The sequence below is a fragment of the Rattus rattus genome, chromosome 12 (assembly GCF_011064425.1).
Source record: "Rattus rattus isolate New Zealand chromosome 12, Rrattus_CSIRO_v1, whole genome shotgun sequence".
NCBI classification, from domain to species: domain Eukaryota; kingdom Metazoa; phylum Chordata; class Mammalia; order Rodentia; family Muridae; genus Rattus; species Rattus rattus.
In genome coordinates this window covers 67,172,552-67,193,748 of record NC_046165.1, presented here as the reverse complement: position 1 = coordinate 67,193,748, position 21,197 = coordinate 67,172,552, and the positions used below count along the sequence as shown (strand labels likewise).

The window sequence follows — 21,197 nt, the reverse complement described above, 5'->3', positions numbered from 1 at the left end:
GTACTGAAACACACTTATTTTAAATTAAGTGTGCTTCTATCTTAGACTTTTTTCTGTCTTGTACAAGAATGACACGTCAAAGCTTTCAAGAGACACTTCTTAACTTTTCTTCAACACCTACCTCTACATGGCAGGAAATGAGGATCTCTAACTTACTATAAGAAGCTGTCTCTAAGGATGGAGAAATCCTGGAAAAGAAAGCCAAATTCCAAATTGAAAAGTAGGACTTGTTGGGGATTTAGCTCAGTGGTTAGAGCGCTTGCCTGAGAAGCGCAAGGCCTAGTCTGGTCCCAGCTCCAAAAAAAAAAGAACCAAAAAAAAAAAAAAAAAGAAAAGTAGGACTTTTCCTAACTGAGTATTACATTTTCTGATAACACTATCATTAGCCTTCAAAGAGTGCATTTACACACAGCATGTGTGTAAAAGAAGCTAGAAAGCACTCTGCCCGCTGGCCAGTACTCACCAGCAGAGCATCTGCACACATGCAGGCCTCAGTCCATCTGCCAAGAAGACGACTCACACGAACACACAACTCAGCTACAATTTCTCACACTTCTCCAGGAAGAGCTGCTGGTGGCTACCACAGCTCAATGATAAACTACTTAAGGCTACTTTGAAGACTGTCTTCTTTGCTACCACAGGAACTTCAATGATTAAAGAACTATGTCATTTTTATTCTGAAATAAAAATTATATTTTGTCTGAAACATGATAGCACCCTTTAAAAAAACTGAAGTAAAATTAATAATAAAGGGAAACTGATTTTTAAAAGGTGTTCTAAAAATAAAGCAAGCCTACTACAGATGGTCAGCCACTGCAGTCTACCCTTGAAGGTTTCTGTTCAAGCCACAGGACTGTGAGCTGAGAAATGCCAGCTATTCCCCATACAATGACACCTCCATATACAGACTAACAGTAAAGTCTAGCTGAAGGGAACACTGACAGCATTACCAATGACAATTTCCAAAGAAGTCACGTTTACTAGCCTAACTGAATGTGCTGGCTTGTTTCATTTTGTACTGGCTGCCTAAAATGAGTGAGTTGAGTCCGTCTCCCTGAGAAGGCAAAGGAGCACTACACAGGCCCCTTCAGAAGTAGTAATAAGCCAACACCCCTCATTTCTTGGTTATTTCTATAGCAAGAATTAAACTCAGGCATGTTTGTCTTTTAAAACAAAAACATTTAACCCTAAAAAAACTAGTAACTTCCTAAGTGCTAAAGATTTCTTAGGTGAAGTAGTCTAAAAGTGCTCATGACAAAAAAACACAAGCATGCAATATGTACACACATTTGTGCATACACAGAGACAGTCAGACAACCCATACACAAGCAAAGAGAGCAAAAACTAAGAGGGAAATAAAAATAAGAAAAAGAAAAGAGGTGAAATGAAAAACACATAAAACTGAAGTCAGAAGAGGTTTTAAGAGGACAGAAAAGGAAGCACCAAAGAGAAAACTCGCCCTTTATCAGAAAATAATATTCCCCAGACATTCTACAAAATGACATATAATCCCTAAGTAGAATGTGAAAATTCTGAGTTGTGATTGACTGCCACTTGTATGAGAAGTCTTCTTAGAGGAATTTGCCCTTCTGTGCTGGTGGCGACTGAGTAAGGGGTTAAAAAGATATTTGGTCAAGTTTAGATGCAAACATTAACATAACCCGGAGCTCCGCAGCACAGGCATGACAGTGCATGTTGCCGCGGTACGGCGCCATCCTTCAAGCAGTTAACAGCGGACTTTGAAAGCACAACCAGAATTAAACACAACTGGAAACAGCGACACTGCTCTTTACAGTGTCCAGACAAGCTCTGCCCTTATAAAAGCTACTGTACATCATAAATGCACACACCGAGAAATGAGAGTGCTATAAGCAAATAAACGCTAATAAGATGCTTATAACATAGTCGACAATCACAGCTGCATTCAACAGAGAGTCAGATGAAATGCTGGGGGAGCCCTAGGTGAGGCAGGTGAGTTATCTGCCATTAAACTCTAACTCCAAATATTTTAGGTTAATAGTTTAACACAACAGTCTCTCAAATATGTTGATTTGAAATAATTTCAGGGTAAAAATGAGATGTTACTCCTTTTAAAGTCTTTAGGCTGATGTTTTAGTTCTTCCTTTTATTTAATATTAATTAAATATGCTGCATGAGCAAAAAAACAAATGTCTTTGTAACAGGAACAAATGGATTCAAGTATAAAGTCCAACCGAAAGTCCATTAAAATGGCTTCATTTTGCATTAAAGAGGCAGTTGTTACAACTACTGCTTTAAAGGTAAGCTCTTCTGACTGAGACAGCTACCTTCCTACTGCTGCCAGCTCCTGCCAGCCAAAACAGTCACATATTTTAGATGATCATCTTAAAAATAATTAAAAAATCTAGTAAATGAAGTAATGGGGTTATATTTACTTTATTTTATGCATGACAACATAGGCATCTCCAAGACCTTAAGACAGCCCATGCCCATGAAGGCAACTGGTATCATTATTTCCATTGCAAGGATGGCAGAGGCTCAGGAGGCTGGCCTCTTCAGTTGACAATGTGCAGAAGCACCACTGGCAGCCAGGTCTCATAGTTCAACAAAACTCTTTCCACTACAGCCTGAGGCCACTCACTCAGTAAGCCTGACACGTGAAACATCTTAGAAGAATGATCAACATTACAGCTTATTTCTACATAGAGACCAGAGTACTGGGAAGTACAGATAAACCCCACTGAAACCCTAAGAATAAATGGTCAGATGTTTTAGTTCCTATCAAGTAATCAATTCTATAGTCATAAACAGACTCAAAAAATTTAAAAACCTTAAGTATGAGCAATAAAGATACCTCCAACTAGACAAAAAGGCCAACAGTAATCGGATTATAAAATAAAAACAATGCTAGTGTTGGTGGCACACATCCCTTTAATCCCAGCGCTCTGGAGGCAGAGGCCAGCCTGGTCTGCAGCACAAGCTGCAAGACAGCCAGGGCTTTACAGAAAAAAAAAAACTCCCTTGAAAAACAAAAACAAACAAAATGAAATCTGCCCTTTTATTACTATTAAAAAGTATAGACGAGGCAAATGGCAACGTTATATACAACTCTCAGAAATGCCACCTTGGACAAGACAACTATCATGCCCATAACTGTTTTGTAAGACATACAAATTCCTAAGTACCAATCACTCCTTTATTTACCTATATTGATAACCTTCCCAAAAGTGACTAAGTTGGCTAAGGAAGCTGAGTATAAACCAGTTTTTAAAAAGAAAAAAATGGAAAGAAACTAAAAGAGAGAAATATAGATCTTCCCCTAAACAACCTTAATTTTCAAACATGCATTAGGGAATTCCTATAATGATATGCCATTTGAAAACAGAAAAAAAAAAATTAGAACCTTTTCCCTAAACTTCCTTTCTAGTTTCACAAAATACTTTAAATATACCAATTGCAATAGGAAAATACTAAGTGAGAATGACTAACTGCACAAGTCTGCTTGTATTAAAAGGGATTTATAAAAACTAACATTCAAGATAGAAAAAACAGCTCTGATTATGTGAAAATACTTTTAAAGTGAAAACTTACCCAAAATATGCCTGCAAACAGCAAAGGGTGACTTGGATTTCCTAAACGACAGGAATATGTGCTCTGCATGCTGGCGCTGTTCATTACTGACCATGGAAGGTGGTGCCTTTAGAGAGGAAACAGAGCCGACACTGAGAAAGCCTGTACAACAACAGTCTGTCCCCTGAACCCCCACTGCAGACAAAAACTTTTCACTTTGGGGAAAGGGAAGAAGGGTAAAACGTTTGCTTACGTTTTTAAGGAACTACAGTACAGAACTTCAAGATAAATATATAAAATACAGCTTCAGGAAAAAAAAAACAAAGAAACAAGCTTTGCCTCAGAACTGTTTAAAGCTGCTCCAATTCAGAAAAGGAGATGCTTAGATAGACCATTTTTTTTTAAATAGTAGGTAACCTCAACATCCTTTGCTTCAAATCTACTGCTCAGACTAACAACAAATTTCAGACGCCAACTCTTCAGTGCTCAGAAACTGAATCCAAAAATCTATAAATGTTAAAAGTTTGGAATTCATGGAACATTATATAATTTCTCTGAATAATAAATTCAATCAAAATTTTAAATTCTCCTTTGATGCAATAACTTGTCTTCCAAAGCTATTTCTTTACTGAAAAAGATTTAGTTAAAATATATTCCTGTTACAAGGTTTATTTCTCTACTAAAAGACTTAGCTAAAATATATTCTCATTACATGGCTTAATTATCTTTTGATATAAGACCTGAGGGAAGGGGAGGAGATTGGGAAAGGTAACAGTGTATTATTCCAACCAATATAATAAAAGACAACCATGCCAGATGTGGTAGTGCTTGCCTTGAAAGGAGGACCTAAATTTGAGGCCAACCTAGGGCAATTATTAACATAGTGAGACATTATCTCAAAAGAGAAACAGAGAGAGAGGGGAAAAGGGAGGGAGGGAGGGAGGGAAGGAATAGGAATAAACGAGTGTAATTTTAACTATATCAAAGAATCTTAAAGATGAAACACATTTTCAACCAAGCAGACGAACATACTATGTAGTGTCAGCCTCTCAGATACGGACACTCTGCCTTTGACTCTCTGTAGCTAGTTAAAGGCAGGGCACATTACTCCTAAGGTTAGAGCACCCTCTACAGCTCTCCAGAGAAAAACAAAACTTTGTATTACAGAACTGACTTAAAATCTTTAATACTTCAAATTAGGTTTTAGTAACAAAATACTGGGAGTAACCACCTACACTAGAAGTTTTTGTCCTTTTATCTGTAAACTCTTTATTCTTACCAAGAGAACATAATTAGTTGTGTTTTTCAAGGTTTCCATATGTAACACTGCAGATTAGTAAACACCACCCACTCAGACAGCTGTATGCAGAAATCAACACTGGGTCACCTGGGCAGTCTGAATCACTTCACCTCTCATCATCCTTATGCGTGTTACTCTATAAATAACTCTGCTACTCACACATACTTTGTAAAAAGTAAAGGTATGAATACATTAAAGTATAGCATATAACAAGCACCTAAATAGATATTATCCACATGAACTCACTAGGTCAACATATTTGGCAGGATAGAATTTACTTTAGATTTCTAAATCCAAAACTGTAAATTCTCTCTTGAAAGAAAGCTGTTGTTCTGTGCACTGGTGGTCCCTGGTACTTGCCAGGTTGAGGCAGAAAGATAGCTTGAACGCAAGAGTTCAAAAGCAGCCTGGGTAATAAAGTACATGCAGTCTCAACAACTGTGTAAAGTGCTTTAAAGTGACTTGGCAATGATTTTCAAAAGGCAAGTTATCCCAGTCAGAAAATCCCAAAAAAGCTAGAGATGGCTCCATGGGTAAGAGCACTTGCTATGCAAGCTTAAAGACCTGAGTTCAAATCACCAGCATCCATGTGAAAATCGGGCTTGACTGTGCATACCTGTAACTTCAATATGGGAATGAGGGCTGGGGAGCAGATCCCAGAAGCTTCCCATCAGCCAGCCAGCTTCAGGTCAGTACCTCAAGGTAGTAAGGGAGAAAGCAATAAAAACATACAGAAAAAGGAGAGAGGGAAGGAGACCAGGAAACAGAACAAGTTAGGAGTGAAAAAGTGTGTGTGTGTGTGTGTGTGTGTGTGTGTGTGTGTGTGTGTGTGTGTGTGTGTGTGTTTGTACCTGTGCACTTGGATTAAATTCAAAGTGTGCACATGATAAACGCACAAATTTTCTCCTCAAAGTTCCCCAAGTAGTCCGGACCTGGTATACCCCACCCAAAAGCTCTTTCCTATGGAAATCCCAACCCATCTCTACCATCTTCAGCCCTTCATGGCCCTTCCCTCACTGAGTACAATCCCCTTCTCTATGTATGTACCAACGACCGAACTCTCCATAAACGCTGCTCCCTTTGTTCCTCTGCCTTGTTAGGTTTCTGGCACCAGGGACTTTGTTCTACTCACCTCTAAGTCTCTAGAACCTAACACATATAGAGCAGAGCAGCGCTCAATGAAACGGGGGCCTAGCATTGAAAGATGCTTAGCATCACAAACATTGTTACAAGAAAGGGACAGAAAAAGAAAGCAGCTATAATCGCCCTCATCCTGACAACTTTGAGGAAGATGCAATGGTCCATCTCCCACCACCACCTAACCCTACCACCATACTCCAAGCTTCTTCACCCTCCTGCAGTTCTTCACTTACCTACAAATGAACTGTAATCTAGAAAAGGACAAAATTCCAGAAATGAGCAACTCATAAACTCTGAACCATGTGCTAGTCTGAATAATAGTGTGGTGAGTTCTGGTGCCACACCCTTTCATCCAGCCAGAGATGCAAAATCACCTTTGCCTCACTCATGCACTACCCGCTCATTTGTCTCCTAGCAGTCACCTTGGTAATCAGACCAAATGTCGCAGTATGCCAGTGTTTATGTTCAAGCAAAATTTATTTTCCTGAACAATAGCCCAAAACACAAAAGTAATGTTATGATGGTAGCAATTTTAAGACAGCACGCTGTCATAACTTCTCTGTCTCACTATAATTATTATTGATTTCTGGATCTTATTTATAAAGTACACTTTATCGTAGATAGGAATATGTGAGGAAAACTATACAGGAAGAACTAATAGTAACTACAGATTTTAGAGGTTCACTGACTATCCTAAAATGTACCTCTTGCATGTTGCCTCTGTGTTTCATAAGGAAACTAAGCTACAGAGAATGTCATTAAATATGCTCAGGGACATACTAGAATAGAAGTTTGAACTAGAAATCAAATTCAGGCAGTATGACTGAAGGATTCTCACTGAACTAAGTTCTTAGATAGCTCAAAGTAGAAGAGCGGACTTCCTTAAGTCTTCTTCAAGGACCCAATTCAGACACGGAAATGTTCTAAATGGTCTGCAAAGCTCAGTAAAGAATGGTAACAAGAGACTTTTTAGCAACTATTTATTTTCTCTCATTGACAACAACAGTAAAAGCTCACACTGCACATTTGGGATAAAAGGTATAAGCCGTGGAGGCAATGGGAGATGGCAGCAGAGGTCAGTGATGGCAAGACACCAATCTCAGGAGCTTCAGGAAAATAAGGTCCAGGAAGGGCGGAAACAGTATGTTCCTACAAATACAGGCTTATCAGAAGACCCAGAGCTCACAAAACCCAACACAAAAATACTGACATTCCTTTCCCCAACTTCACCGTCCCACCAGCACAGACAAGCAGTTATCAGTTTACAAAATCTGGTAAAAACCTACAGCAACTCAAAGCCAAAAGAATCCTAAACTGGAATTCTAGAGATTACTTACTAATGCAGGGGTTAAATGATAAATGGCATGCATAGTGTTTTAGTGTGCTCAATATACATGGCGGGTTCAAAGTCTTTGAATGCCTTCTATTCAGATGTATTTGACATGGAATATTCTTAGCACCATGCCAGAGCGAGAAATGCACTTACATGATTCTATAAGACAAGGCAGGAATCAATCACAGAGTTCATAAGCCCTCCATCCACCAATTCATTCTAATCACTGCTACTACCATGCTGCTAAGCCTTCCTTCAGAACACCAACCAATTCCAAACCCCATTCTACAGACCTTCCGCTCTTTGCCTAGGAAGCAATGAATGTGTTCTAAACTGTAAGTAATAGTCATAACATTACAATCATTATAAAACTGTCAGGCAGGGGGTTAGGGATTTAGCTCAGTGGTAGAGCGCTTGCCTAGGAAGCGCAAGGCCCTGGGTTCGGTTCCCAGCTCTGAAAAAAAAAAAAAAACAAAAAGGAAAAAAAAAACTGTCAGGCAGAATGCCAAATTCTTTTCCTATATTAACTCATTAATTCCAGAAACATCCTTATAGGAATTATCTTCCTTCTTTTAAATGGAAAAACTAAGATTTAGAAATTGCTAAATCCCCATGATTGCCAAGTCAGTAAGAATCACAACCAGAATTTGACCTCAAATGCACAGTACATTAAAACTTATCCCAGGGCTGGGTAGCAGTAGTACACGCCTTTAATCCCAGCACTAGGTAGGCAGAGGCAGGTCAATCTCTGAATTCGAGGCCAGCCTGGTCTACAGAGTGAGGTCCAATACAGCCGAGGCTACACAGAAAAACCCTATCTCACAAAAACAAAACAAAACAAAACAAACAAACCTTATCCCAGGGATAAATACTGAGTTCTGCCTCTCAGATGTCTAGTAGAATATGCTAAGATTCTTAGCTTTTTATATATACCATTATGTACAGGTCATTAAAAAGGCAGAACACTAAAACTCCTACTGAATAATCAGGTGCTATTTGTAGACAAAAGAAACACTATGAAAGTAAAAGAAGACATGGTTTGAAGTTATACCATTAATACATAATTAACACTTTTGTATATTTTTAATAGATGGATTCATGTTCTAATTACAAAATGACAGTTGTGCCACCCAAACAAAACACACAAATATTAGTAGCCTTTGACTTAATCAGTGAAGAGTTCAATTAGAATTTATTTAATTTTCAGTTTTCCCTTTATATTTTCTTGAAACTTTGGCTCTTACAACTGCTCCTATTTAAATTTAAAACTACTCCTATAAAATGATATTTTGATACTTTACATTTATTCTATTATTCCAGCACCCAGAAATCAGATGACACTCTGAGTTCCAGGCCAGCCTGGTCTACATAGGGGGACCCTGTCTCACAGCACTAGGAGGCAGAGGCAGGAAGATTTCTATGTGTTCGAGGCCAGTCTGATAGTGAGCTCTTCTCTCAAAAAGCAACATAACCATAAAACCCAAATAATTAAATAACTAATTGAATGAATGAATGAATGAATGAATGAATGGGCATGTTTAATGGTGCTCTACAAGAAGGTCTACAGATTTGAGGCACTGTCTTTTTCTGCTAACAAGTCAGAGTCATAACTAACAAGTCAGAGTCATACATTTTCCAAAGTTGTCCTACCAACTGTTTTCCTCTCAGACAGACTTTCTCCCAGAAATGATCTTGTTCTTACTTTCAAAGTTAAAAAAATTAAAAATAAAGAAAAACTGAGTCCATACCGAGAGCCAAGCTTGACAACACATGAGACCCATGTTAAAAGCCTCCCAGGATGCTGAGCTTTCCACTCAGACTCCCTTCATCTTCTACCACCTTCTCCAATCTGTTACAAAATACTCCTCACATCTTTGTCTTAACTCAGCCCTCCTCTTTCCCACACAGCCTTATTTATGTATTTGTGAATCTCTCCTCTTCCCTGACTGTCTTAATTTTTTCCTGATTGCAGACAATTCTACACTAGCTCATAGCCCCTTTACACAGCCTTAAATATCACTTGATGACAAGAATGGGATATCCAATCAGAGAAGCCTGGCTTCCAATCCCATCTCTGCAGCATATTCATAGGGAGATCTCAAGAATCGATAACTTATTTGCATTTCAGATTCCCACTGGTAAAGATTAGTCAGTAACATAAGACCTACTCTTAAAAGTAACCATACAGGGGGTTGGGGACTTAGCTCAGTGGTAGAGCGCTTGCCTAGGAAGTGCAAGGCCCTGGGTTCGGTCCCCAGCTCCGAAAAAAGAACCAAAAAAAAAAAAAAAAAAAAAAAAAGTAACCATACAGGTCTCTCAAAATTAAACAATATAATCCCGTTAAAAAAGCTGAGCAAGGTTTCTACAGCTGTACAATCTTAACTACATGAAAAGGGCAGAGTAGAATTTTGAAAAAGGATAAGGAGAAGCTTGCCAAAGCAGCAGACACTTCTGAAAGAATGAATGGTTAAAACTTAGCCTTAGAGCAAAGATTTTAACACACGTACCTCCCTCCACCCCCAAGAAGCAAAAGGAAAACAGAAGAGCAGAGAGATTCCCCAGCTACAGACCAAAGTAAGACACATCAATGAGGGAAAGTTGAATTGGTGGTGGAACAGTAATAATTAGATATCTTAAAGAAATAAAACCAGGGTCTGGTGAGATGGTTCAGTGGTTAAGAGCACTGGCTGCTCTTCCAGAGGTCCTGAGTTCAAATCCCAGCAACCACATGGTGGCTCACAACCATCTGTAATGGGATCTGACGCCCTCTTCTGGTGTGTCTGAAGAGGGAAACAGTGTACTCACAAACAAGAAATAAATAATAAATCTAAAAAAAAAAAAAAAAAGAAGAAGAAACAAAACCAGATCTTTATATACATTGTACAAAGTAATAAACTCACCTTATATATAGGAGAATTTAAGTTTTAAAACTGAAACACAAAACTTATAAATGTTAATTATAAATTATAAAATGTTAAGATGAAAACACAGGTTTATCAGAGCAGTGAAAAAACTTACTAGACAATTTTGCTTTATTCCCTGTTTTTTAATTTTGTAAGATTTATTTCAATTGTAACCACGTCTCTGTGTGGGTGTGTAAGAAGCCAGAGGTATAGGATTCCCCTAGGGCTGAAGTTAAAGGAGGTTGTGAGTCACTTAACATAGGTGCTGGGACCTGAAGTTAGGTCCTCTTCAAGAGCGTGCCTGTTTTTAGCCACTCAGCCAAGTCTCCAGTCCCATTCATTACCCTACTATAGTTGAGAAACAGATACCATGGCTAACTAACTTGCTAAATATCCCAAGCCATCACTGTTAACAAAACAAACAAAAACAGACATTCTAGACCTTATTATACTGCCTTTTAGTTCCCATAGCTTCAATACATTTTCAACTTGTACTTTTACACACACATACACAGTGTGACTTTTCTACGATGACCCTGATAGTGAAAGTAAATAACTTCATAATTAAACATGGCTATATTTTTTTAAATATTTATTTACTTTACGTATATGAGTACACTGTAGCTGTCTTCAGACACACCGGAAGAGGGCATCAGATCCCAATACAGATGTTGTAAGTCATCATGCAGTTGCTGGGATTTGAACTCAGGACCTCTGGAAGAGTAGCCAATGCTCTTAGCTGCTGAGCCATCTCTCTAGCCCAAAACATGGCTATATTATAGATTACAATAAAGTTTTTATTAATTTTTAAGATGAACGTTGAGAAAACAAAGTCTAAGCCTGCTTGATGAATTAATTCTCACCTTCCCCAAATATATGTACACACACACACACACACACACACACACACACACACACACACACACACACACAGAGTCATTTCTCCTTCATTAGTTATTTTGGCATTAAAAAAATTAAAATTAATATATTCCCTGCCCCAACCTTGTTCAGAATCTCACTACTTTCCACAACTCCTAAGTCCCACCAATGAGCAAACTCAAGGTAATTATGGTGACAAAAAGGACTTAGTACAGGCCACAGTTGCCTGTTTCCTCCAGGTCACAACATCCTACTCCCTTCTGCATTTAATTACTTTTTTCTTCATTAACATATCCTAAAGCAACTACTCTAAGACAAACCTTGTACCAGATGCTAGACATCAACTTCAAAGAAAAGTCCAAACTAAAAATATTTGGTCTAACAAGGTCTAACAAGGGAGACCAGTATTGATCAAATAACACATAGGCAGTTCTGAACGTAGGTCAGTATAGAAAAGGTGAATCTTACCTTCCAGGTCAACAAAGGCTTCCCTGAAAAGCTAAGAACACTCTTTAGGCAGAATGAACTGTTTATGAAATGCCTTGTGTTGGGGTGGAAAACAGCAAGAACTGAGAAAAGTGGAGGGGCCACAGAGACTGGCAGAGGGAGAAGGGCTCTAAGAAGCATGGCAACTGAGTACCTTATCCAAAGCCTGCTGTTGCCCTTTGGATGAAAAATGGGTCTGGTCAAACCTGCGAAGTCTGTCTCCAGACTCTCTCACAGCACTTCTGCCTTCCCCTACAGTACTCTGCTCAAATATTTCCCCCTCAAATGACTATCAAATGCACATGATGTGACCTCCATAAGTTTGATGCTGCAGGACGAAAGTGAGTTAGCAATTCACATGACCCCTTAATGCTGTAGGGGCTTTGTGCTAGCTGCATCAGTCAGCAACAGTCACAGTGTGCATCACTGCATGCTTAAAAACATTACCAAAGTGGGGGATGGGGGAGGGGGGGACACAAACAAGCATTAGTCTAGACCAAAATAAACTACAGGAACAGAGAAATAAAGTGTTAAGTAGGCAAAAGTCAGAGAGGGGCATCTTAAGTCAACTGAACAGAGATAAATAAGGCTCTGGAAGAGAGCCAATCAGTGGTGACAGATGGATGGCTTCGTAATGCAAGAGCCAAGCAGGCTTCAGGGGCGGGCATTCTACACAGTCACACAGGGCCCCACTCTCATCATTATTGATGTCCTGAAGTGCTTAGGAACTTGTGTTTTCTAAGCAAAGCCCAACAGACAACAAGATGTATGAATTGTTAAAACAGATGGTGACCAACTATGTGTGTATACACTTCAGAGTAAACTGGGGGACCAAGGTCTCTCGGGTGGCTGAGGTGAGACCTAGGCCTGACTGGCAACAGTGAAATGCTAGGGTACTTCATACACAGACTATGCAGGAACCTACAGTGGGAAACCATCTTGCCTATCTATCACCAGGGCCTAACCCTAATCCCTACCCCTAACTAAAACCTGAGTGCCTGGACAGGAACTGTCACCCACACTCGGTGAACTTGGGTCAATAAATTATAGAACAAAGAGAATTAATCACTTCAAGGAATCACTAGAGTTCTTCAGTTTACAAACACTGGTTTTGCATTTCCACCAAAAAATGCAAGTAACTAAAAGCTTAGAAATGGAGAAATTAGTTTTAAACACAGAGCCTCATGCACACTGGGTAAGAGCTCTACCACTGTAGCTATCCCACCGGCCTATGGTGATATTTTACCTGACCTAATTTCTAATGAGGAAGAAGTTCAAAATTATTTTCTTATAACTGAAGATAAAACAGCAAGATATATAATCAGGGACTTTTAATTCTATAACTCATGTAGTGACTCTCTAAGAATGTACTATATGACTTCTACCAACAGCTGTCAGAAGAAAAACAAAAAGACTATGTACATTTACATCTAAACTAAATTCAAACTTACATAAGACTGATTTGTATAGTTAAAAATTTTATAAAAATCTGCAAGAATCATCAGCTCTAAACGTGCTTAATACTTCAAAATAATTAACTAGAAAGCTGCGCTGTTACTACCTTTAAAATGCAGCAGCTGTACTAACAGACGCACAGCAGAAATATCTTTCTGAAAGAAGAAAACTGCAGTGATGTTTGGCAAGAGCCACTGATGCCACTTTCAACTCTCAAGATGAACTTGCGAAAAGAATTTTTTTTTTTTTTTTGGTTCTTTTTTTCGGAGCTGGGGACCGAACCCAGGGCCTTGTGCTTCCTAGATAAGCGCTCTACCACTGAGCTAAATCCCCAGCCCCACGAAAAGAATTTTGAAAACACATGGCACATGTATCTCTAGAGTTCAAGGTCAGCCTCCTCTGTGTTCCAGGCCAGCCAGAAAGACTACATAGTGATATCTTACCTCCAAAGAAAACAACAAAATACAACCAAAAAAAAATTAATACATTTATAGAAAGACATGACCAATCAAGACATCACATCAACTATATTATATAAAAATCATGAGGCCTGGAGAGATGCCTCAGTGTAAAGAGTACTGACTGCTCTTCCAAAGGACCCAGGTTCAATTCTCAATAAGGTGGCTCACAACCTTATTTAAACTCCAGTTCTAGGGAATCTGACATCCTTTTTTGACCTCAGCATGCAAACGGTGCATAGACATACATATAGGCAAAACACCCTTACATATAAAGTTAATAGTAGTAATTATTTTTTAAACATCGCTGATACCAAAATACCATGTCCTGTGACTGATCTTACTCATAATTACTATTACATATATGTGCATAGTGTGTTATTCTTTATGCACATGCACAGGTGTTTCGTGGAGACCAGAGGGTGATGTTTTCCTCTACCGCTTTCCATCTTGTCCTGTTTGAGACAAGGTCTATTTGAACCCAGAGCTCGTCAACTGTTGAAACCGGCTGGGAAACAAGCTCCAGGGACTGCTTGTCTGCGTCTGCCCAGTGCTGAGTTACGGACATGCACTTCTGCCTCTGCCTTTTGGGAAACTGAATGGAGAGGTCCTCGTGTTTGCCCAATGAGCACTTCACCAACTAAGCCATCTCTCCTGCCACCTGCTTCATAATGAAAGATTTAACAAGAAAATGCTTTGCACTTGCGACCTTCAGCACTTTCTTTTTTTTTTTTTTTTTTTGGTTCTTTTTTTTTCGGAGCTGGGGACCCAACCAGGGCCTTGTGCTTCCCCTAGGCAAGCGCTGTACCACTGAGCTAAATCCCCAACCCCTCAGCAGCACTTTCAATCTCCTCTTTAACATTTCCATTTGCTCTGGGCCCTGCGAATTACGTAGCCAGCCCTGGGAGGAAAAGAAGACTCTTGGTGGGACCAGCTTCACAGCACGGATGTAAAGCAGGGCCAACAACTCTGCTGAGTCTATTGTACAGTCTAAACTTTGAAAGGCTCTACTCTGAAATACTGTTATTTAGAGGTGACCTAACTTTTCTCACAATTACAACTGAATACAGAATAAGTCCCTATCTTCTTTCTATTAACTTTTCCTCACTTGAAAGGCATTTTGTTGACAATATTATGCTAAACTAGTGGCAATTACACAAATCCATGGAAACAGAATAACCTGACCTACAAATGCAACACTACAAACCCAGCCTTAGTGTAAAATATGACACACTTCTAATTTTCTTTAGGATAAAAGACCTTGATTTGAGTATTACAGAATATATATGTACATATATGCATGTATTTAAGCATCACCTGGTCCCCCCCCATACAATTATCAACTAAAAAAAATTAATTCTGGGGGGGCTAAAGAGATAGTATAGCAGTTAAGAGCATGTAGATTCAAGTAATGTTTTATACTATAAAAATTTCAAATTACGTATTAAAACAGAAATTGGGGGCTCTTGCGACATCAATCACACTCCACTCCCATTCTGAACAATTTAGTGCAGACCTTCCAGTGCTGTTCTATGGAGACCCAAATACAAGTGGTCACAGTCATCTTCTTCCTCCTCCCCCTCTTCTTCCTCCTCCTCCTCCTCGTCTTCCTCTTCTTTTCTTTTCTTTTGGTTTTTGAGACCGGGTCTCACTATGTAGCTTTGGCTGTCCCAGAACTGTCAGTGGTTCTCAGCCTGTGGTTCCAGACCCCTTGAAGGGTTGAATGACCCTTTTACATATCAGATATTTGCATTACAATTCATAACAGTAGCAAAATTACAATATGAAGCAGCAATGAAAATAACATGTATTAGACAGCCACAGCACTAAGGTTGGAACTACTGCTTGCAGTGGCAGACCAGGCTGACCTCAAACTCAGAGATCCAGAGATCTCCACCTCCCAAAGTGCTGAGATTAAAGGCATGAACTACCATATCCTGCTAGATTTTGTATTTTTTAAAGAAACCAAAATGGGACAAATTCTTTTCTGTACCTCTACCTCACTTGAACATCTTTCCATGTCCACTCAGATCCTTCCATTTAAAAAAAAAAAAAAAATCGGGCTGGAGAGATGGCTCAGCGGTTAAGAGCACTGACTGCTCTTCCAGAGGGCCTGAGTTCAATTCCCAGCAATCACATGGTGGCTCACAACCATCTGTAATGGGATCTGATGCCCTCTTCTGGTGTGTCTGAAGACAGTGACACTGTACTCATATAAATAAATAAATAAATAAATAAATAAATAAATAAATAAATAAATCTAAAAAAAAAAAAAAATCAGGCTGGGCGTGGTGGCACACAGACATCTCTGTGAATCTGCAGCAGCCCTATCTATGTAGGGAGTTCCAAGACACCCAGGGCTACATAAAATGATCTGGTCTCAAACTGTGCCCCCCCCAAAAAACACCCACTGCATATTATTAGATCTACATTTTTTTCTTTTTTTCTCCCCTCCCCCAAGATCTACATTTTTTAATTCCATAAAATTTCTTGGGGATTTAGCTCAGTGGTAGAGCGCTTGCCTAGCAAACGCAAGGCCCTGGGTTCGGTCCCCAGCTCTGAAAAAAAAAAAAAAAAAAAAAAAAAAACTCAAGGTGCTTTGGGGTTGGGGATTTGGCTCAGTGGTAGACCGCTTGCCTAAGAAGCGCAAGGTCCTGGGTTCGGTCCCCAGCCCCGAAAAAAAAGAAAAAAAAAAAAAAGTTTCATTAACTATCATAGAATACCAGTTTACTTGTATAGACTGAATAAATGCAGGAGAAAAAAATTTACGAATTTTTAAGGTTTCTGGAACTCAATGCAAACCTTTTATCATAATTTGTCCTATTTTATACTTCTACCAGCAGAGTCTATTCCCCTCATGTTGACGGTTTAAAGCGCCAGCGAATTACTTGCTTTGGATAATCCTGTTACAACATTCTACTCCTTCCATGCCAATGCACCCACAGTTCAGTTAGTGTAGTTTCTATGCACACTTTAGTAAGTGGCACGTCGAGTCTGAAGACCCTTCATTTTTGCTTTAAAAATGTTCTTGGTGGACAGGTGTGGTGGTGCATGCCTTTAATCCCAGCACTTACTTGGGAAGCAGAGGCAGGTGGATCTAGGTTGAGTTCAAGGTGAGCCTAGTCTATGTAGTGAGTTCCAGGACAGGACAGGATTGTATAGAGACCCTGTCTTAAAATTAAAAACAAAAAAGTTCTTGGTTATTTTCATAGCTATTCTTCTTGATATATTTTTTGTTTGCTGTTTTTTTATTTTAGTTCTTAGGAACAGGGTCCTCCTACAGTGTAGCCTTGGCTGTCCTAGAACTCTCTAAGACTAGTCCCAACACAGAGATTCTCCTTCTTCTGCTTCCTAAGTGCTCCAGCTACCATAGCAGGAAGGCCTGTATATATGTTTTTCTAATGCTAGAGATGTTCCCCATGGAGACTGGAGAAACAGCCATTGCTGAAGAGTGGCAGGAACAGCTCAGGGAATTTGTAATTGCCCTCATAGTCCATACTTCTGTATAGCTTGAGTTGTTACTGTTCAGAATGGTATTGCTAGGACAAGTCAGGGATAATTCTCATAGTATATCATCATTGATGAAAAAATGAATGAATAAATAAAGTAGGAAAAACCATAAAATGTATTGTAAAAGCCAGTGGAAGGAGTTGGGGATTTAGCTCAGTGGTAGAGCGCTTGCTTGCCTAGGAAGCACAAGGCCCTGGGTTTGTGCCCCAGCCCCGAAAAAAAAACCAAAAAAAAAAAAAAAAAAAAAGCCAGTGGAAAAGGAAAATATTTAAACTGTTGTGCAGATTACATAAGAGGAAATGGGGTGGGAAATATTTGTATATTGATTTACTTTAAAATAATACAGTCCAGTATTTTTGCTATAATTTGTGATATAATATGTATTTTCGATATCAAGTTTTAAGACTACATTTAGGTTAAATTTGAAGCCAAAAAAACTCTCAATGAAGAGAATGTTAGCATAGGAAGTATGATTGGTTTTACTCTGTAAAACAGCTACCATCCTCAAGCAAATTTGGGACGTGTATTTAAATACTTCTCCAGGCAAGGTGGTACATACCTATAACCCCAGCACTCAGGAGGCTGAGGCAAGGAGACAGAAAGTTCAAGGCTAGAATGGACCACAGAGCAAGTTCCAGGACAGGCCCTGTCTCAAAACAAAACCATTTTCCCCCATTGAGTGCAGTGGTACACACTTTAATTCCAGTGCTTGGTGGCAGAGGCAGGCCACGTATCTACCCAGGGCATTCCAAGCTAAGATTACAAAATGAGATCGTCTTGAAACAAAACAACCACGTCCCATTTCCACAAGGTTTTCAGAGTTATCTAACTTTACTTGGTTATCATGACTAACTTACAATAGCCCTTGACCATTCTAGCTCATCTACCTTTAAATGTATTTCCTAGCAAGCAGTGTTTACAGAAAACATCCCCTATTAATACCTTTCAGACAAAAATCTTTTTCCTACCATGTGGTTTCTGGGGATCCAACTCAGGTCACACACAGCTTGGTGGCAAGAACCTTTACCCAGTGACCCATTTCACTAAGCTTTTATATATATCTGTCACCCTATAGGTCTGTTATAATACTTCGTGTTTGACATCTTACTCCATAACCTTAAAAGGACCATATTGAGAAATAACATGTTGAACTAAAAATTAACAGTTAAAAATTTATAGGACTGGGCTGGAGAGATGGCTCAGCAGTTAGGAGCACTGACTGCTCTTCCAGAGGTGATAGGATTGTAGCTCATGCCTGTGATGCAGCACTGAAGCCTGAAGCAGTGACACAAAAATGTCAAGGCCAGCATGGGCTACAAACATAATGAGTTCTAACCTAGCCTGAATTCTAAATTCTGAAATGGGAATCTGGTTGAACTAAGCAATGGATCAGTTTCATCACTACATTTCCCGTGACCTACTGCTTTGAACCTGTTTCTCTCAACAGTGCAAAGCTACTACAGGATTCATAATATAGAACCCAAACTCTAGCACTCAACACAACAGTAGTATCATTTTTCTTACCCATCTCTAAACAGTTGATAAAAATTAGCCTTACCAGGAAGAGAAACGATACATTGCCAATCACAAATACTAAGTTCCATCAGGCTAATGCTGAACACCATCAATTAACCTATCAACTTAAACACTGGAGCACTGTTCTTTGGATCCAGAATCTAATTAAAAACAGTACCCTGTCTCCTAGGAAATCTGGTATTTTCAGGGGCGCTGTATTTGAGGATTTTGGTAAACTTTTATTAAACTTAAGTTTTTACTCCATACTTTTAAAAGATTTGTGTGTTTTATCTGCATGGCCTGAGGAGGTCATCAGATACTCTGAAACTGGAGTCAGGGACCATTGTAAATCACGTGTACTGAGCAGGGTCCTCGCTAAAGGAACAAGTGCTCTTTAACCCCTGAGCCAACTCCCCAAACCCTCTTCTCACTTTCTAAAAGCCAAAGCATCTGACATTGTATGTGAAGACAAAACTTAATGGGTAGTACTAATAACTACTCTGGAATTGGCTCAAATATTGTTTTTTAAATGTTTTAAAATTAATTTTAATTATGAATATGGGTACATGCATGTCAGTGCAGATGCCCCTGGAACTGGAGTTACAAATTGGCTGAACCAACAGACATAGGTCCTGGGAAACTGCTCAGGTCCTCTGGAAGAGCAGCATGTACTCTTAACTACTGAGCCGTCTCTCCAGGTCTTAACTAAAATATCTTTAAATATGATGCTCCAGAACAATCCTTAACACTACCCTTAAAGTAATAAAGTTCAGAGTAAAAAAATCTGGCTGCATTTAGTTGGGGATTTAGCTCAGTGGTAGAGCGCTTGCCTAGGGTTTGGTCCTCAGCTCCGGAAAAAAAAAAAAAAAAAAGAAAGAAAGATGTGGGAAAAAGTTGTTAAAAAGTCTAAGTCGGGCTGGAGAGATGGCTCAGAGGTTAAGAGCACTGGCTGTTCTTCCAGAGGTCCTGAGTTCAAATCCCAGCAACCACATGGTGGCTCACAACCATCTGTAATGAGATCTTCTGGCCTGCAGGTTACATGCAGGCAGGATGCTATATATATAATAAATAAATAAACCTTTTTTAAAAAAAAAAAAAGTCTAAGTCATTTCAAGTAATAAACCTCTACGTTAAAAAAAAAGTCTACAAATGCAGTCGTCATATAATTTACAACAACAACAAAAAAAGAATGAAAGAAAGAAATCAAGCTGAGCCAGCAAGCATTAAGACACACAGTTTATTGAGTAACTGAACATAGTTTATCCTTACTTTTGCTCCCTGTGTAGAATACTGTTTATAATTCGGACTCGTCCTGCTCAAACACCCTCATCAAACTATTTAGTGGTAGTTGTTAAGACTTCAGCTAATGAGTACCACAGAGTCAGTTTTCCAAAACGCGAAACCCACAAGGAGCTCAGTCTTGAACCAAGTTTTGCCCCAACGACCTTGGTCCTAAAGATTAGCCTGCCTCCCTCCTGCCGGTCCGTCCACGTGCCGCCTGCTGCGGTTACCCAGAACTGCCTGCATGTCAGGCAAAGAGCTAGGGGACCCTGTGCACAAGGGAACCAGGGTTGCTAACAGCACCCAGACTATGCCATCCCTCCCCTAACAGAATCAACTCCCCAGCGTCATGCACACAGTCCCAAGAATGTTCCCTGACCCAAGTCCTGCGGGGTTCATCCCGTGCCTTGCTCTGCTACCCAGTCTGTCCAGCGCGGTATAAAGCGAAGCTGGCGGCACAGGAAACTCTCCATCTTACACCACTACACCCCAGTGCCAGGCTGAGAAACAAGGCGGTCAGGGAAGTACACAGCACTAGAAAGTAAAGAACCAAGAAGGAGGAAAGTAGGATGGAGAAACCTGCGCCACGCCACCACCATCTCCACTTCAGGGTTCATCCCAAGGCCCTTCCCGGCCACCAACCCAGCGGACGGCAGGCCTGACCCGGGAAAGCCAGCCGGAGTCCCACTGATCCCGCGGTTCTCCGGGCCCGGCGTCCTCACCATCAGAACTTTGGCCGCGTTCTCCAGCTGAGCGATCACTTCTGGGGGCCCCAGCGCCGCCGCCATCATGGTCTCTCTTCAATGACGCGCCATGCGCTGCATTATGGGAGCAGGCGCCGCAGCCGGCCAATCGCCGCTGCGACCCCGGCGCCTCTCGCGCCTCCGGGGCTGTCGCAGCCGCCGTCGGCGTCGCGCCCTCAGCGGCCTGACGGGACCGCCGAGTCCTGAGCAGCTGAGAGGAGACAAGCGTGATCCCGGTCGCGGCGCTGGAATGAGGGCGGCGGCAGCCGGCACCGGGCGAGGCCGGGCGGTTGGCTCTGTCAGCCGTGGCCGGGCATCCCGCGCGGCTCTGGGCTCTGCGCATGCGTGGTTCCCTGCTGCGTGCGGGCCGCGCGGTCCTGGATCCAAGCCGCGCAGCCCTGTAGCTGCCTGTTACGGTGCTGCTGTCCTGCCCGTGCACTTTTCGCTAGCGTAGGCTGTCCATCGTGGAGCAGGATCTCTTAGCCTTGGAAGCGCTCTCCTAAAGGGGCGCCTACGGCCAGAATCAGCGTTTCCTGCTTCCCGCTCCGTGGTTCCTTCTGCTGTGAGGAGGGGGCATCCGAGGGTGGCTCGCCTGGTTTTCTTGATTGAAACCCTCTCCTTAATCACCTGGCTTCCTGAATCCAG

The 21,197-nt window shown here is 40.6% G+C and overlaps 1 protein-coding gene across 1 annotated transcript in view; it reads right to left on the bottom strand.

Moving 5' to 3' along the window:
- The window catches only part of Xpo4 (exportin 4), an 80,753-nt gene extending 59,861 nt beyond the window's left edge, over positions 1 to 20,892 (bottom strand). The window contains exons 1-2 of the mRNA XM_032917292.1: positions 20,532 to 20,892; positions 3,571 to 3,676 (exon numbers count right to left, since the gene is read on the bottom strand). Of these exons, the coding sequence (XP_032773183.1) occupies positions 3,571 to 3,676; positions 20,532 to 20,600 (175 nt within the window). The 5' untranslated portion in view covers positions 20,601 to 20,892. The remainder of the gene's footprint in view (positions 1 to 3,570; positions 3,677 to 20,531) is intronic.
- Between the last annotated feature and the right edge of the window lie 305 nt (positions 20,893 to 21,197).